This window comes from Pezoporus wallicus, unplaced genomic scaffold, assembly GCF_028554395.1.
Source record: "Pezoporus wallicus isolate ANWC-B61680 ecotype Strahan unplaced genomic scaffold, APGP_CSIRO_Pwel_v1 scaffold_7392, whole genome shotgun sequence".
Taxonomy (NCBI): Eukaryota; Metazoa; Chordata; class Aves; order Psittaciformes; family Psittacidae; genus Pezoporus; species Pezoporus wallicus.
In genome coordinates this window covers 313600-332506 of record NW_026639923.1, presented here as the reverse complement: position 1 = coordinate 332506, position 18907 = coordinate 313600, and the positions used below count along the sequence as shown (strand labels likewise).

Sequence of the window (18907 nt, the reverse complement as noted above, 5' to 3'; positions counted from 1 at the left end):
TGCACATTTCTTTGTTCATTCTGAACCATTTGAGTGAGGAACCTCCAATAGAGAAACTCCACAGAGAAATTTAACCTATGGAATATCAGGTATATAAAAACAGTGCACTGGGCTTAAGGTGTTTTAGGCTCATTTTGCATTTCTTTAGTAACTGAGCAATCCCAAAACAAGCAGTTGCTAGACACCTACTGCAAAGAGCAACACTTACCAAGCGCCTCTTCTAGCACTAGAGCCAACTCCAGTTCCTGCTACCAGAACAGATTCCAACAGGTACTGGATGACTCTTCAAGAGGCACAAAGTCAACACCCCAGACTTCTCTGCAGGTAAATGAAAAGCATTCTTCCTTTCAAGCAAGGCAGCAGTACTGTATCAGTGCTTTAAAACCACATACCTCAGGTTACCAAATGACTTAGAAACTTCCCCTCGTTTCTAGAGCTTCTAAGCTGCTTTCCAGGCTTGTGTTTTAACTGAGGTATGCCGAGTGCTTTTTGGCATGTTTGGATAGAAACATAAAAAGCCTCAAGCCTTGCCATGTAAAGCTTTTCAAAGCCTTGGGCCTCTTTGCCAAAGAATCTTTTCCATGCTCTTAGAGCTTCTGCCTTCCTTATTCGCCAACGTGGTGTTTGGTTTGTGGTGAGCATGATAACAAACAGATGGGATGGCCTGGTACTTTCTGAACAGGCTGAGAGAGAGCTCAGATTTAAAAGTCAGGGCAGTGAAAGTCAATATGCAGTGAAGAGTTAACTGTGCACAAAAGCCCAGAGCAATGAGTTCATTTTGTTCTAGGCTACTTAGTGAATGGACAGCCAAAAACTGAACCAGCTGGAATTCATTCAGAAGTCATTCTTTCTCTTCCCATAGCTCCCTAGGCTGTCATTATCAACCTGAGGATAACAAACATATGGATCATCAAGATCAAGTTGGTGCTAGAAAGAAGTGGCACAGCCTAATAGCCCATAATAAATGAGGGTTTAATCCTAACTTGGATCTTAGTACTGAGATGTAAATGCTTTTAGTGCCTTCTGGGAAAACCTGAAGGGTTTGCCCATGTTAGAGGGAATGAAAACATTCAACTGACTTCTTTTGTTGATGATTCCCAGCTCTTGTGTGTGTTTAGTGACCAGTTTTAACCTCCATTCTTCAGCTGGGTTTCAGCTTGTGTCAGTACAGAACAAACTGAAATGGGAAGACTTAAAATAGTCAAGTAAAGGTATTGCTACAAAAAAAAACCCACCACGGAGCTGTTAAAAATACCACCTGGACACGTTGCTGCAGTAAATCTGTACTAAAAGGGAGGTGAGCAGTTTTATTACTGACATCGTATGTCAAGAACAGAGAAGGGTTCCACATTAAGCAGCATCCAGCATCTTTCCAAGTCCATTCAGCCAGGCTGAGCAGAACTTAGTTGTTACCATGGGACACACGGAGGAGGATCATGGAATGGTTTGGGTTGGAAGGGACCTTAAAGCTCATCCAGTTCCAATCTCTGCCACAGGCAGGGACCCCTTCCACTAGAGCAGCTTGCTCCAAGCCCCTGTGTCCAACCTGGCCTTGAACACCGCCAGGGATGGGGCAGCCACAGCTTCTCTGGGCACCCTGTGCCAGTGCCTCAGCACCCTCACAGGGAAGAGCTTCTGCCTAATGTCAATCGTCAATCTCCCCTTGCAGCAGCCACTGTCAGGCTGGTGCTCTGCAGGAGCACTAACCCCAAGCCTGGTACAGCAACTCTGTGTACTGACACTGGGCAAAATACAGCCACACATCTGGTTTTGTCTTCGTTACCATTTCCTAGTCACACGTTCCAGATGATTCAAGAAGCACATGAAAAAAAGAAATGGAAAAGTGACACCTTGACTGTCCAGGTCAAATGTAAAAAATCACTCCAAAAAGGGAAAAAACTGCTTCAGGAATTTCCAACAGAAAAGCTAAAATAAAGGTGCAGTTTACATTCAGGAAGGGGAAAGAATTGTGCTCTCCCAGATAAAATCCTCGGCATCACTTCTGATTCTGAAGAGAGCACCTCTGTTTAGAATATTGCTTTTAATTCCTGGAAATTCTCAGCTTTCAGGTCTTCAGTAGTTTGCTTCCTGATTCTTCAGCCTGTTCTAATCCCTGTTAACATCCCCCCGAGACGTTACAAATCGCTCTGCTTTCTTTATGCTGGGGTTTGTCTCCATTTGTTCACAGTTCAGCTTAAACCCTCCTTGTTTACAAAGGAAAACCAGAGGAAGCACCAAACACACGCCTGTATTTGTGCAGGGCACCGATGCTGGATACCTGCCAGTCAATCAGCTCCTCCCGGGTTATCCTCTCTGCCCAACTCGCACTGGGTGCGTGGGGAGCGGGAGGTGGCAGTGGTGACACCAGCTAATGGGAAGGAGGGGGCTGAGTGTGTCTGTGCAGGAATAAGGAAGCTGTGAATGAGGGGAAAGGAGAATGGGACAGGAATGAGGCTTATTCCAAAAAAAGACTGCAATTACAGAGACATTAATAGCTTTGGGGAGCTGAATATTTAGCATTCATTCACCTACTTCTGCCTTTCTAGTAAGAAATCACCGTTTTCTTCTATGGGGCATTTGTCCATCTGTTGCAGGAAAAACATCCCTATAGAACAAACTCTCCCAGGATTTAGTATGAAAGCTTTTAGTTAGAGAAAAGATGTGATTTAATAACCAGCCTTATAAGAGAATAATACATAAAAAGACTTCTTTTGATGCTGCCATTGTGCAATGCTAAGTCTTGCCTACGAGAAGCACATACACACCCTCTCCAATCCACCTCATCACGTATTAACCACACAGGTGGCAAATCCCTAAAAGCGCATCCCCGCGGATGCCGACAGAACCAAGTTACATCGGTTCTCATCCGATCCCCAAGCAGTGAGCTGCACGTGACGGCTGCTCTGCCCCAGGAAATGTGGGTCAACGCGCGCACATCCTGCTCCGGGATTTGCCTGCTCTCGAGGGACCGGCAGCAGGGTGACTCGGGAGCAGGGGCCTGGCTGCAGGCACACGCTGCACATCTACCAGTGACACTATTGCTGCTCCTCGCTGGTGCGTTCACGCTACGCCACAGAGCAAAGTGGTCCGTGTCTCATGGCCGTGCTGCATCCCAGACGTTGCCATCACTTTGAAGGCTGACAGGCACATTGCGCGACAGGAGCCATGAAAAGTGAACGTCTTCCCTCAGAAATAATTAATCCCCCGTTGTGTTTGAGTACAAACATCCACATCTAACAGGCACGTGTGTGTTTCTCTCAGCAGTGAGATGGACAATCGAAACCTGCTACTGCTTCAGAGCTGAAGGAGCAATACCGAGTGGTCCTCCTCCTCAAGGTGTGCTCTAGGTGGATGTGGTTAACCAATAACCTTATGTTCGCGCCCTCTTCTTCCTAATGCCATTCCCAAAGTTCAGCAGATCCATGCTGTAGCAGTGTCTTTGCTCTTACACAAGCAAAAGCATCCTCTTCACAGTAGGTATTTGAAACAAAATGTCTCATTCTTGTGTGACCTATGAGAGGCACAAACCCCAGAGATGAATAGCACCAAACAAGATTTCATGAAAAGAAGGCTTTTATTCAGGATAAAGCTGTATCAGCCTATGTGTTACTCCCTTGTTCTAATTATATAGGACAGCATCTATTTAAACTGCCAAGTGAATGACTTCAAATTTGATCAATAGTCTCTGTTTATTCAGCCCAGCGCTACTGACAGTCACCAGGGCTGAAGAACAAAACAAACAGAGTGGGCAGAGCCAATCTATGGGTGAGCAAGAACAACTAATCCATGATGGCAAACACCCTTCGATTTGGTCAGGACGTGGGGAGGGAGGTCTGCTGCCTATGGGCATAGACATAGCCCCTTTCCTTCATGCCCCTAAAACATTTATCCACATTATTCTGCCAACACCAACTCACGAGCTGAGTGAGCTCAAGCAGAACACACATCACGGATATAGAGTGACCCCAGCCCTTATCCTGTCCCATCTAGCTATGTTAAATATGTCCATTTGCTTATCGGTTAGGCATGGTAGGTCATGACAACAAGAGGACGTCACTAAGCCCTTGGACCATAAGCAGTGACTTCCCTACCCACTACGGAAGGAAATCTCCTTTGGAGCAGCTTCAAGAAAGGCTGGAATCATCTTCTTGCAAGCAGGATGTGAAACGTCCTTGACTGAATCTCCAGCCAAAAGATGCTAGGAATGTTTTAGTTACCGACCGGCTGCAGAGAGCAGGGTTACAACAGCGTTTAGAATGCAAACAGGCAACGTACAGCATGCATGTAAGCATTCCAGCAGGGAATTTTGTCATTAAAAATATAAATGCTTTCATTGCAAAGTCAGTTTCTCAGCAGTGGCTTAACAGCAGCCTACGTGGACTTCCCCCACCAGGGAACTGCTTTAAGAGCAACTTGCAAGCTGCTCAATAAAGGAAACCCCCTTTCTAATCTCATGAGAATCCACTCATAAAGGCTGGGATCTTGATGAAAACGTTGCAGTGCTTTATGCCAACCAGGATGTTTGGTCATAGCTTCCTCAGCATTACACATCCACCACTTTGCCTGCAACAGCAACGGGTTGTGATTTTCCTTGTACAAAATGTCTGTGTCCGTTACATCAATGAATTATAATCCCATTACTGCTCCGAGATACCTTGATCAAAGGTATTAGATACATAAAGGGGAGCTTGAATGAAAAGATATCGTGCCTCTTCCTCTATGACCTTAACACGTGTGTTTTGTATTCAGAGACAGGATTTTATGCAAGTGACACCGCTCAGCTGCAACCAAAACCACAGGAGGAAAGTTCTCCTAAGCTAAAAGGTGTTCATCAAACATATTAACACAGCCCAAATTTAATCTCTAACAAAACAACCCACGAGGACAGCTGCTTCAGTCAAAGCCTCAGACGGCTTGCTTCCCGTTCCAAATTGAATCAATAGATCCAATGCATTACACTCCACACGGATGGTTAACGGTGCTAATATTCCAGGTAAAATGAACAGCTGCATGAGGAGAACTCTCACTAAGGCTAAATTCACTGGATATGTTACTTGTTCTCACAGTAATTCCGTAAAAGAAAGGCCTACCAATTTCACTGAGCAGGGTTACAAAAAACAGCTCTTCACAGTCTATGACACAGAAGCTGCCGGAAATAGGTTTCTGCACCTTTCCAACACAGGGAATGCACTTCAAAACAGGCTATCGCTTGCTTTGGGGGAACCAGAAGAGAAGAAACTGTTTGATGGTTTTGGTTTTAACAAGGTGATTCCTATTTATCAAATAGTGGAGATATTAAAAGCAAGCCTTTTATTTGCATTCCTATCACTAACAGGACCCAAGGAATCTGAGGCAGTCCAAGCACTGAATGACAAACTACTAGATAGGAGCAACACGGAGCAAGATGGAATAAACAATTTTCATGAGAGAAAACGCTTTTAAAGACCATTTTGCTCCTCACTAAAATAAGCTGTGTGGCACTAATTGGAAGTGATAGTGCTGTTCTTGTAATTAAAAAACGCCAGTGGGAGGTTGATGCATCGGCTGATGCTGGAAGCGACGCGCTCGCAGGACGCAGATGAATCCTTGTGTGAGCTTCATCTGGGTTAGAAAGCAACACCAAACCCCTAAGTTAAAGCAAACATATAGGGAATGTTATTACAGGTATATGATAAAGTCAACTGGATGTTTCTCGGAGAATGATGTTAAGTTCTAAGGGAAAAAAAAAACCAAACAACAAACCAAACAAGCAAAAAAGAATCCCCGAATCATAGAATAATTAGGGTTGGAAAGGACCTTAAGATCATCTAGTTCCAACCCCACTGCCATGGGCAGGGACGCCTCACACTAAACCATGGCACCCAAGGCTCTGTCCAACCTGGCCTTGAACACCTCCAGGGATTCCCAAAACAAACCCCATTCTCAATCTGGTTACAGAAGCAGGAGTTTAATTCAGGAAGCTTGGTTTACTTGTAGATGTGTGATGATTTTAATAGGTACCTGTTCCTCTGCTTCCTACCTCAGAGCTCCCTTCCCACTCTCCTTCCACACCTGTACACACAATGGGGACCAGGACCTGGACCTTGCCCTCTTCAGTGGACCATGGGAAGGGGCATTTGTTCTATGAAGCTGCTCATCCTCATCAGCCTGGGAGATCTGGTACACTTATAATCTTTGTCCTTATCAAATCTGACAGAAATCAGATGAAGAGCCAAAAATGAGTCCGAGGAGAATGACAGGTATAATCCCTTTTGTAGTCTGGTAATTTCTGAGTCTGGAAAGAAGATGAAGCTCGTCCCATAAGTTTATCCATCAGCCTGATGGCCAGCTAAGGCAGCACCACCTCCCAAAACCTGCAGACAGCTTCCATGTGCCAGGTTTCACTGCTGATTTGTGAATCCAAAAGCCTAGAGACTGAGTAACAGCAGCTTCCAATCTAGGAGAAATCCCTACAGAAATACTTCCTGGATCCTCTTCCCCTTGGCCTTGCAACATCTTCATTCCATCACCCCAGAAGAGGCTGGCGGCCATGACCAGGACCTTCTGCATGAGTCTTCGGTTGCTGCTATCATAAAGAGCTCTACATTGGCATCTGGAAGCATGATCACCCTTAAAACTGGCAGCTGCTCTGCCTGATACAACCTCCCTGGTGAACATCACAGGAACAAGCAGGACCTTTTGTCTTTACTTGATATAATATCAAAGAGAAGGCAGTTTATCCAAAGGCTTCTCGTATATTTACTCACCACTCCTACAATGACTATTTCAATCACGTTTACACTACCAGCATCATCTTGAACATCACAGATTAATGTGTTGTGTTTCAAAGTCTCTTTTCTCTCTGTGCACTTGTAGGATTTACATCCTAAGGCAATGATATAAAGCCCTGATACTACTTCCCAACTGGGCTTTCTTCTCTCTTTTTATTCTCCCCTCTTCTATCAAAAATAGTTCTCATCTATATCCTAGTTCAATTTGGAAGTTGCACATACAGACTTGATAAGCATCCTGGAAGGAAATGCCTTGAATTGCAGGCTACTTACAACACATTTTCCCAAGCAACTTTTTATATAAACCCCATTTGATGGCTGCTTTACTAATTTCCATTGAAGTTTATCCAAACATCATTTGTAGACAAGTCCAATTACTCCTGTGATTGAAGAAAGCAAAACCTAGAAATCACTGTGACTGCAGGCCCAAGCCCAGCTGTTGGATTATCCTCAAGTATTCCCGATTTATCCTGCTTGCAGACAGACCTTTAATTCTGAGAAGGTATTTCATTTTCAGCTAAAGAACACAACGCAGAAGAGTGCCCATGTACATGCTGCTTTTGTTTGCCTAAGTCTCCTTTCAGACCATGTAAAAGCACTCCTAATAAGAGCTGGTGACAGCACAATCATTGGAACTGATGACATTACCCTAAGCACACGTAAGGGCTGCACGCTGGTGTCAGTGTGACCCACTGACTCTCATACCTGTGCTCCTTTATTGTGCTTGAACAGATACATCTAATTAACGTCTTGAAAGAAGTCTGTTAATATTCAATTCCCTACAAATCCTGGAAAGAAGGAATAAAAGATGTAGGTGCTCCTATTGTGGCACATTAGCTGCACATGGAGCATATACCTTATTTCAGTTAATTGCTGGGTTCGACAGAGCTTTGGGCGACAGGGTCTAGTGTGAGGAGTCTGGTTGTGAGGGTTGGAACTGGATGATCTTAGGGCCCTTTCCCACCCAAACCATTCTGTGATGTTAATTATTGCAGAAGTCAGGCTTATAGAGAGCCAGACATTTATTCCTAGAGCCTGTGCTTTTGCAGTAGCCAGTTTAATGTTGGATTATTTAACGAATTACAGCATCTCTGGGGAAAGGTGCGGGGGCAGAGATTTAAACCCGAGTTGGTTACATCACATCATACAGCTTGGCTACTTTATACAGCTACCAAGATGAACTAAGCCATTAAAGCCTCATGTCTGGGCCCCTTCTGACTCCAGTACGCTCACACGCTGATGGACCACGCCATGCTTCCAACCTTGTGCACCTACCAGCTCCCTGATTTTAACCGCATCTCACCTTATTCCAGCACCCATCTGGGAAAGGGGGAACTCAACAGAAGTATTTTCACTCTGGATAGAAGTAATTTCAGGAGTGGGTTAAATACATCAGCAAATCACAGCTTAAAAGCTCTTGACGTCAGAAATAGCTGGGAGATAAGTTAGATATGCCGAAGGGCTCTGCAAATTCCCAAAGTCCCAACACTCCATGCATTTGTTATCCTTTTTCTCCAGTCCAATTCCATTCCCTCTGACCTGTGGTTCAGTAGGGTATTCACAGACACCAAAATGTGAATACACCCATCGCAGTGCTCAGCATGGCAGTTACCTGTCTGCAGATGATTTTAAGGCAGAGAAACAAGAGATACTACTTGGAATCTCTACTATATATAACACTGAAGTAAATACGATTTCAAGAGCCAGAATTCACCCAATTTTTCTGACATCAGACCTTTAGCTTACATTCACTCAATTCCAAACCCAAATGTTGTGGATTCCCTTCCCATTAACACTAAAGAAGCCTTTTTGAACAAGGAGGTATCACTACTATGACTTACACTCGTAGAACAGGACAACTGCGTTTTCATTCCAAGCTTAAACTGAAGTTCCCACATGCTTATAAAATGTCTACAAGTCTGGAAAAGAAAACCAAAGCGCGTCAGCTTCAAGGATAGCTAGAACTCAATGGTCTTTACAAGTGATACAGAACAAGGCTTCCCTGTAAGCCTCTCCATCACCACAAGCCTGAATCAAACTGCAGTTTCTCGCTGTGCTGAATTCTGCACTAGTGTGGTTAAAAAGTGATATTAAAGCAACAGCACAACCCATACCCGGTTAATTTCCACATGCAGTCTGGAGAGCTTCCTTTTTCTTTTGCTCTTGAGGAAAACAGAGCATTTCAAAAGATGTTTCCTTTTCAATGAACTATTCGGGGCATACACCCTATGGCCCAGAAGATGCAAAACCACTGACCACAGGGACTGGGTTTTCTGCTGTAGTGGCTTTGGGGGATGCAATCCAGACTGTGTTTGGGATGTGAGGAAGTAAAGTCAGGACCATGGTAAAAGAAGAGTTCAGACTCACAGCAGCAGTGGCCTGGAGTTGAAGATAATTAAAAAGGCAACTCTCTTCAATGGGTTTTTAACCTTTATTTTAAGGAGGAAAAAAGACAAGGGAGAGCTTTTAATACAGCGTCCTGGAAACTCGAGACGCAATTAGAGGAATAGATTGTAACACATACGAATTTAATTTGCCATTTTGTGAAGTAAACAAGAGATGGAAACTTCCAATTGATAAGAACATTTGCATTTTGGTTTAGTGTAACCATTAGAGGGAGGAAATGGGCAGATCTCTGCAGAGGACAAAAATGCAAACATCTGAAAAGGTCAAAGAAAACGCTGTTCTTTCTAATTCACTCATCCAAAAATGCCATTTTGCTCCAAATAATAAACTGTGTCTAGAAAGAACGCATCAACTTCAGGGAAGAGAGATTGCATCCAAGCGAAATACTTCTTTACCTACTACATCTTACCTCCAAAAGCAAAAACTACTGCAGGAGAAAGATAATATAAGGTTTATCTATGAAAGAAAAAGACACACATTTTATTTTCTTCATAATCAGTTGGGAAAGAACCATCTACCATTGAAAAAGCCAACCATGGCTGAAACTGCCCATTAGTGAGGACATTCAGGGACACATAATACTCCTGGAGTATTCCAGTGGTCAATAATACTTGAAGTTAATAGTGTGGTTTAACACGGCCCTTTATTCCTAAATGGGCTCTTGTACATTCTTACAAGGGAATCGGGAAGTAAAGTGTAAAATACAAAAGCTATTCCAAACACCTAAATCCATTGGATTTTCCATTGTTTCTTATGTTTCTAAAAGCACCATTTCGGATTATGAGCTTAACCCATCTGAATTGCTTCCCTACACAACAGCCAGCATAAAGGGCTGGTGCCCACCAGGATGGGATGCTGCCAATGCTAAGTCCTTCCAGCTGTGACAGAGGTGAGCACAGCTGGAACAGGGAGCAGCCTGCAGCCCCATGCAGTCACTGGAGGGAGGGGATTGTGCATTATCTCTGCATTACTCCAGAACAATAATCGATTGTTTTCCCCACATACAGATGAACAAACCTTCCATTTAACTACTTGCTGTTAAATTGTATTAGCATGCATAACAGTGGCCGTATCCTCAACAAAAAAAAACACAAAACAAGACAAGAGGATTTTGCATGGGGGAAGGGGAGTAAACAAGTAAACCATGCTCTGCCAGCTTTATCTATCTACGCTGTGAATTGGGTAGCCTTGGGGATTTTTGCCCGCTGCGCTTAGTGTCCTTGACAACAAGCCAGTTTGAATTTTGGCCTTTAACTTGACAAAAATGACTTACTGAAGAGGAAGGCATCAAGCTATTACAGCCCTGTGGAGAGATTCTCTCTAAACCAGCATGCGTGCGTATTCTGCCAATTCACCCAGAGCATCGTCAAACGTATCCTCCGCCTCCTGTACCCTCAAATATCCCTAGTGTAGCTGCCAGTTTGTAAGGGAATAGTTGTAAGAAATACAACATCTCTGCTACGTGCTCCCGTTGAGTTTTAAGACTTTCACAAAGAAAGACTGAGATGGAAAACGGGGGGAAAAAGATCCCCAGGGATTGCAGGAATGACTGCATTTCCCTTCAAAGAGGTGTGAAATAAAGTTTAAAAGCATGTAACCAGCATCTGAACCTGTTATGGAGCTACTGGCTCTCCTTTGGCAAATATATGTGCAGGTTTCTTCTACTACATTAATACTTAAATAAATCTATTGCAAATGGATATATATACTGATAAACAAGCTCTAGCAAAGCTTGTTTAAGAAATCACTGCTCTCTCTCTCTCCTGTTTGTCCTCTCCCAAAATCAACTCGCAACAGAAAGCAACATAACAGATAACGTAAGAGATAACAGCTCGAGTTACTGCAGCAGTATCTGCAGGAACTCAGATGTAAGCACCTGAAACATCACAGTCAGATGCAGTGCATCTTCCTCACCACCAGCCGTAACACAAGCACTGTCAACTACCTGTATGCTTAACTTCAGGCTTTCCAGTATACATCCTAAAGGAGGTGAGATGATACCAAGGTAAATAAAGCTGGAAGTTGATCAACTGTAGTGGTGTCCTCACAGTCAAAAGAGGACTCATATATGAGGACTCTATGTGAGACCTCAACACAGCCATACCCTAAAACCCGAACAGACCACAACAGGAGGAACAACGTGGTGCTTGTCAACAAGAACCTCCAGACTCAAGATCTCACTGACCACAACGTAACAAAAAAGATTCAATTCCTAATTTAGGGGGAAAAATGGCCGGTGGAACTGCCCCTTTCAGCCCCTGCCTTTTACTGTTCTCTCCACTCAAGTCTTAAAGGAGTTTCTCTGCTGTGTACACACCTAAACTTCACAAGTACTACGCTGACCGATCAAACTGCGTCTGTTCCAAACCGCTGCCCTATCACACTACCTCAACCAATGTGGCCCAAACCAGCCGGGCAGCCGAGCAAGTATTTAATGCTGGAACCATAAATAGCAGCAAGTAATCCAACCAGATTAATCCCACTTTAAGTGTGTCAACCGGGCTTGCTTGGAGCTGGGCAGCAATCCAGGTAAACCTCCAACACACACACACGCATGGGTGGTATTTCCATGCAGCAATTCTTCATGTATCGACCCACCAAGCACACCTCCAGCCAGCTACAGACACAACCAAGGGGTCTCTCATTCATCTTTACTTCCAGTTGCAGCTTTAAAAGCTTCCCAGTTGCTGTCGGGAAGAGGTCAGCTACCTGCCACACTTAACATCATGTGTAAAATCCACTTCCTCGCTGAGGAACTGGAAACACAAAGTAGGATGCTGCAAAATGTGATAAAGCCACTGAAGGAAACGAAGAGAAAACTGGTCTTGGACGGGTGGGTCGTATGGAATGAAAAAAGAAGAAATCATTAAATAACTGCACAACCACATCCCAAATAGCATTTCTTTCTATGAAGACATTCAATTTGAGAAAAGAAAGTTTCAAGTTGGGAATAAAGCAGTTATTGTTTCTCCTTTCCCTGCCTGAGGGGGATATTCAAACAAACTCCTTTTGGAGATTTAATTTACTTCCACCAGGACAATGGTGCTGGCACCGTCCTGACTTACTGGGAGAAACAAAAAAGGAGCCTCACTACCCATAGCCTGCCCAGAGGAAAAGGCTGCTCTTTGGATTCCCACTCCAGCAGCCCGAAGATGCCAGCTGGCCGGCTGCAAAGACTGCGCTCGAACCTCCCCCTCAGGAAAGCAGGATGATTTGGTTTGTTCAAGTCCTTATAGTTATATGCCCCAAGCCTCTTCACCATCCCTATCCAAGGGGCTTGAGCAGCCCCAGACATACCTTCACCAAACACTACTACTTCATAACACAAATGGGGAAGAGAAGCGGGGAGAGATTAAGCGCCTCGGCTCAGCGTCGCACAGGGAATCTGTAGTGAAGTTCCAGCCCGGCACTCCAAACACCAGGCAGCCTGCTCCCAGAAGACATAGAGTAGAGAAAACCCTTACAAGAAGACAATAACAAGACACAGATTTCGCCATGCTCCCAGATTACCACGCAAAATATATTTGGAGCAACTTACTGCCGCTTCCCACCGTGTTCCCCATTGCATGAAACCGGCTCAGTATTAAGTTCCAAATGCCAAGGTTGGGCTGAGCAGCCGCTGTTTGCCTTGCACCAGTGCTCTGAGGCTGTAACCCACAGCCCTTCTCATGTACAACCATAAAGCTACAGACAGCCTATGAAGGATTTACAATGCCTGATATTGAGATCTCGACACAGATCTTCATTGTTTCTGAACACTGGACATAAAACTGCCCAGGTCACCAGTATTAGTGTTGCTATTGATCACTCAGTTAACTCTGCTGCAATGATTAATGCATTAGTCAGGGAAGGCAAGCAAAACGTACTGATGTTTGTGACACATTTTAACCCGTGCTTTTGTAACAATCCTATGTGAACTCTGCTTTTAAGGCAACATAATATTCTGTTTTCTACTTGAAGTAACTGTATTCTTTGGTGTATTCCTTAAATTACAAATGCACGTCTGCAAAAAGGCCCAAAGCCACCCATTTCCCAGCTACCAACTGGTCAGTTTTGGCAACAGGACTTCCCTAACCTGTGCAGAACACAGTGAACTGAAAGTGCTGTTCTGGATACTCACCTGCATCACCTCTTTCCCTTGCTTTGCCACTGCTGAGCACCTTCCCTACAGGAATCAAATCTGTCACCTACAGATCTGGTTCTTTCCCTCAGCGCACAGAAATCGCCTGCTTCCTTCTCATCCTCCTCCCTGATGGGGAGGAGGATGCACTCTCCTCACACATGGAAGAGCTCTTGCCCATACCCTCCTTCCAAAATCCCAACAACAGCCAGGTCTGCCGAGGAGGAATGCCTTTTATGTTCTTGAGTACTCTGGACTGCAGCTTAGTGAGGTGCTTGGAGACACTTGTATTCTCCTGTTGTACCAACTCTGGCTTTTCCGTTAGAGACTGGTTTTTCCATCTGACCTCATACACAAGATCCTCTCTGCCTCCACCTATGGAGGGATCCATAAAGGTTAAAGCAATGCCTTTTCCTTTCCAATCTCTTAGTTCCACAATGGCACCAGAAGCCAGCCAGCTTTTACCACCTCAACAGAGACCCTGCTGAAACAGCCAATGATGAAGCCACAACACAACTTGTAGCTTTCTGGGTGGAAAAGTTCCATCTTTAGTCCACTCCTTCACAGTCTCTTCCCAATTCCATCTGCAACCTTGGCCTGCAAGCTACATGGAACGGGAGCATCTCTACTACCCAGCACAATGAGACAGCAGGTTCCACGAGCACTCCAGGGTGATATAACAGCATGAGCAAGATGTGTGTAAGCCTTGGAGATGATGAACCCTTTGGAACTTCCCCAGGGAGCAGCGACTGCAGCAGCAAACAAAGGTTTCAGAGAAGCACATCAGTGCAAAGGGACACACGTGCTCCACAAAGGTCCCCTGGCCTGTGGATCGTGTTCCTCCCTGATGCAGGGGATCCTGAGCACACACGTTCACAATATCACTGCATTATTTCCGTCTCTGTTTGGGTAATTCCACCACTGCTGCGCTACCCTGAGGGCAGCGCAAAGAAACCACACACTTAATGATAAGTTTTACCTTACTTTGCCTAGAACTGCTCCAAGCAGCAAGAGACGTGGCCAGGGATCTCTCTAGCTCCTGCATCACCAGCAGTGGTGAAAGCTTCAATGGGAATAAGAAGAACAGGAGAAATGGAGATAGGATGAGAGATCAGCATGGTTGAGAGCCACGTGACACAGAGTCATTCCATCCCTGGCGGTGTTCAAGGCCAGGTTGGACAGAGCCTTGGGTGCCATGGTTTACTGTGAGGTGTCCCTGCCCATGGCAGAGGGTTGGAACTGGATGATTTAAGGTCCTTTCCAACCCAAACCATTCTCTGATTCTATGATTTTAAGCTGTCATCCAACTTCCTTCCTGAGGTTGGGGTTTTTTTAGTGTTTCTAAAGAAGATGCATCATTTGCCATTTTGTTTCATTACCATTTCTATCAGGATAGGACTGACACCGCTCTGTGTAAGCTGGAAGAGAATATCCCACAATCATCAAAGGATCCAAAGCTTTTAGAGATATCCACATAAATAATCCCAACATGCTGCTAATACAAATACATGAGGAAAATACAATGATGCCTTTACGAAAAAAGCAAGAGAGATTCTACCACTGCTCCCTTCCCATTTGCAAAGTAAATGGGATCTTCAGCCTAAAGAGGTATCTACACCGCTATTTTCAGCAGGGTAAAACATAAATGGTTTCTAATCACAGGACACACAATGCAGGTAGTAAATCATAACAAAAGAGCTCCTTCTGCCTTGATTTAAACCTGCCCCAACCTCCCCACAGCAAACCAGATGAGAAAACAAAAGGCACGCTTAGCTAGAGCTCTTTGAAACAGGTAAGTCAGCACACTGGTCTCCAGCGAAGCCAAGAACACAGCGTTGCCTAACGATTCAGAAGCAAAACCTCTCCCAAAGCAATTTATTTTTTGATTAAATACAGCAATTTCTGTCACACCACCCATTCCCGCTCGTAAAAAATGTGTCGGAGCAAGCAGATTGCTTCAGTGCAGCTCAAAAAAGTGGAGGAAGGAGAAAAATCATCCGCAGAGTTGCTCAATAAAGTGAAACTTCAGCCTCTTCCATACGACATTCTCGAGCGCACGCTAAAAGCAACAAAGCATTTGGATGCAGCATTCAGCCTCTCCAACGTAACCCAACAGCTTCTCTCTGTTATTTAAATGCTGTCCTCCAGCTCAGAACTGAGACCACGGCCTCACTTACTTCCCTCACATTCTTATTGACTGACTGGCATAGGAATAAGCCACATGAATGACCGAGCTGACATTTCGCACCCAGCACCACAAAACTCGTTTCACATCAAGCATCGTCCATCCAACCTAACACTATTTTCAGCCTTCTCATGGCCAAGAAAAGGATTTTCAGCTTTACATGATCCTCCCCAACCCTGGTCTTCCAAAGCACAGAATCAAATGAAGGATTAAAAGCAAACCAGGACTTTTTGGGGAAGAGCTGCTTCTGACTGATTGCCAGAAGCAAGTTAACCTGTAACTGAAGTTTAACTAATGCTGTTTTTGCAATATTTGGCACTGTTTTATGCAGAAACAGCTCTATGTGATCAATGGCAGTGACCAGGGGCAGCAACGTGGCTCCTTGAGCCCAAACCATCTCCACCATCCACTTGTTGCCTCTGACAGACTGGATTGCACCTTGTTCATTAACAATTCATACCACAGCCTCAAGAAGCAGAAACTGGGTCTCTTCCCATTAAAACATCGACCGGAGCAGCTCCTAGGAGGCTGAATCCACATCTTTTAGGGTGCAACACAAATGGGCTTATCCATAGGTGCACTCTCACTGAGGCCTCGTCGCACACACTACGGTTGGAGTCACCTCTCGCTCGGGGAAGGGACTTTGGAAGTTGAAGGCAGGATTTGCCTTCAAGTTGTGAGGAAGGAGGAAGAACAGCTAAAAAAGCACCAAAAGAGAAGCTGAAAGCAAGTAAACGCACGTTGTCTCATTAGCAACCGAGTTCTCCTCCTCTGCACATGGGAAGTGGGGGGGAGTTTATTAACTACAGCGAAGCAAGGGGAATGATGAAAGGCTTTGGTGAAAACCAGGCTGGGAGAGAGGTGGCCATCCCCTAGGGATCCTCCTGGGGAAAGAGAGGCCAGGAAAGGGCAAGGGTGGTCTGGGTTGCTGGAACTGGGGGGGACATAAGGTTTTCCTCCAGGGAAGGTGCAGAACAGACCCCAGGAAGGAGCAAGGTGCTGACTAGGGGAGACATAATGTTCAATGACATGGGAGGTGCAGAGGAGACCCCAGGAAGGGGTAGGGTGGTCTGCCTTGCTGCAACAGAGGGAACACAAGGTTTCTCACATGGAAGGAGCAGAGGAAACCCCAGGAAGGTGTAATGTGCTGGAATGGGGGGAGACACAAGGAATCCCCCCGAAAGGAAGGTGCAGAAAAGACCCCAGGAAGGAGCAAAGCACTTTGGCTTGCTGGAACAGAGGGGACACAAGGTTTCCCCATAGGGATGGTGCAGAAGAGACCCCAGGAAGGAGCAAAGTGCTCTGCCTTGCTGCAATATGGGGGACACAATGAGCCCCCTTACATAGAAGGTACAGAGGAGACCCCAGGAAGGAATAATGTGCTCTGCCTTGCCAGAATGGGGGGAACACAAGGAATCCCCATAGGAATGGTGCAGAAGAGACCCCAGGAAGGAGCAAAGTGCTCTGCCTTACTGGAATAAGGGGGACACAATGAACCCCCTACACAGAAGGTACAGAGGAGACCCCGGGAAGGAGTAATGTGTTCTGCCTTGCTACAATGGGGGGGACACAAAGAATCCCCATAGGGATGGTGCAGAAGAGACCCCAGGAAGGGGCAGGTTGTTCTGCCTCGCTGGAACAGAGGGGACACAAGGTCTCCCCATAGGGGTGGTGCAGAAGAGACCCCAGGAAGGAGCAAAGTCCTTTGGCTTGCTGGAATGGGGGGGGGACACACGGTTCTCCCACATGGATGGTGCAGAGGAGACACCAGGAAGGAGCACGGTGCTCTGGGTTGCTAGAATAGGGGGGACACAAGGAATCTCCCCCAAAAGAAGGTACAGAGGAGCTCTCAGGAAGGAGTTATATGCTCTGCCTTGCTGGAATGGGGGGGAACACAAGGAAGGTGCAGAAAAGACCTCAGGAAGGAGCAGAGTGCTCGGGGCGGGGGGACACACAAAAGGAATCCCCACATGGAAGGTATAAAGGAGACCCCAGGAAGGAACAAGGCGCTCTGCCTTGCTGGAATAGGGGAGGGACACACTGAAGGTGCAGAGGAGACCCCATAAAGGAGCAGGGTGCTCCGGCCTGGGGGAAGGAGAGGGTAAGGCAAGCGGGTTGACACCTCCCCTCACGCCGCTGCCCCACTCTCCTTGGGCCCGGTCTCCCCTCCCTTCACGCCGACAGGCCGTCCGGCCTGTCGGCGTGAAGGGAGGGGAGACCGGGCCCCACACACACACAGACACCATCGCCGCCCCGTTACCTGTGAGGCGGATCTTGATGCTGGAACCGTTCCGGCGGGTCCCGGGATTCGACATCGCGCTGGGAAGAGGAAGAAGAAGGAGGAGGAGGAGGAGGAAGAGAAGAAGGAAGCGGTCTCAACCGGTAGCCCCTCGGCCCCCCGCCATGCGGGCCCGGCCGCTCCCCTCAGACACCAGGGAGGTGGAAGGGGAGATGGGATGGAGGGGTGGTGCATGGGGTGATGGGGGGGTATTGGGGTGACATAGCTATGGCATTGAGGGTATATAGGGGTGACATAGCTATGGCATGGAGAGTATATAGGGGTGACATGGAAGGTGGCATTGGGGTGACACAGTTATGGCATGGAGGGTATATGGGGGTGACATGGAAGGTGGCATTGGGGTGACACAGTTATGGCATGGAGGGTATATGGAGGTGACATGGCTGTGGGATGGAGGGTGGCATGGAGCATAGGCAGGGGTGCAAGGAAGGTGGCAAAGGGGTTCCTGGGGGTGACATGGAAAGGGGCATCAGGGTGACATAGTTATGGCATGGAGGGTATATGGGGGTGCATTGGGGTGACATGGATGTGGGACGGAGGGTGGCATAGAGCATATGTAGAGGTGCAAGGAAGGTGACATAGGGGTTCCTGGGGGTGACATAGTTATGGCATGGAGGGTATATGGGGGTGTATTGGGGTGACAGGGAAGGTGGTATTGGGGTGACATGGCTGTGGGATGGAGGATGACAAGGAGCATGTAAGGGTGCATGGAAAGTGGCATGGGGTGCTTGGAGGTGACCTGCTAAGTGGCATTCAGGGAGGCATGGAGGGTGAATAGGGGTGCCTGGGGGTGACATGCAAGGCAGGAAATGCACCATTAGGCATAGAAGTGCTTTCAAAGAGACCCTGCCTCACCTGCATGAATTAACTGGGACCCGATTTGGGGCACAGAGGCCACCACAGGCACCAGCAGCACCTTTCCCAGCTCTCCAGCACTGTGGGGACCAAGGAGCCTCCTCTGGGGCCAGGAGATGGGATGCTTTCATTAGGAAAGCTCCTTTCCTTGTGCATCTCTAGAGGGAGGTTTTGCTGCTCTGGGGAAGCAGCATCTCCCCTCGCTGGTCCCCATGGATACCCCAGACCAGCCCATTGGGAGAAGCAGGTGGCTGCAATCCCCAACCACCTCC

General features: G+C 46.4%; 1 protein-coding gene across 5 annotated transcripts in view; it reads right to left on the bottom strand.

Annotated features, from left to right (window-relative positions):
* SMURF1 (SMAD specific E3 ubiquitin protein ligase 1) overlaps window positions 1-17875 on the bottom strand; it is a 45366-nt gene extending 27491 nt beyond the window's left edge. Inside the window, exon 1 of one of the 5 annotated variants that reach the window (XM_057416815.1) lies at window positions 17742-17875. In XM_057416815.1, the coding sequence (XP_057272798.1) occupies window positions 17742-17796 (55 nt within the window). In that variant the 5' untranslated portion in view covers window positions 17797-17875. Of the gene's footprint in view, window positions 1-12714; window positions 13084-17741 lie in introns of those variants that run through there. The other 4 variants (XM_057416810.1, XM_057416812.1, XM_057416814.1 and 1 more) reach the window with 4 other exon arrangements.
* Between the last annotated feature and the right edge of the window lie 1032 nt (window positions 17876-18907).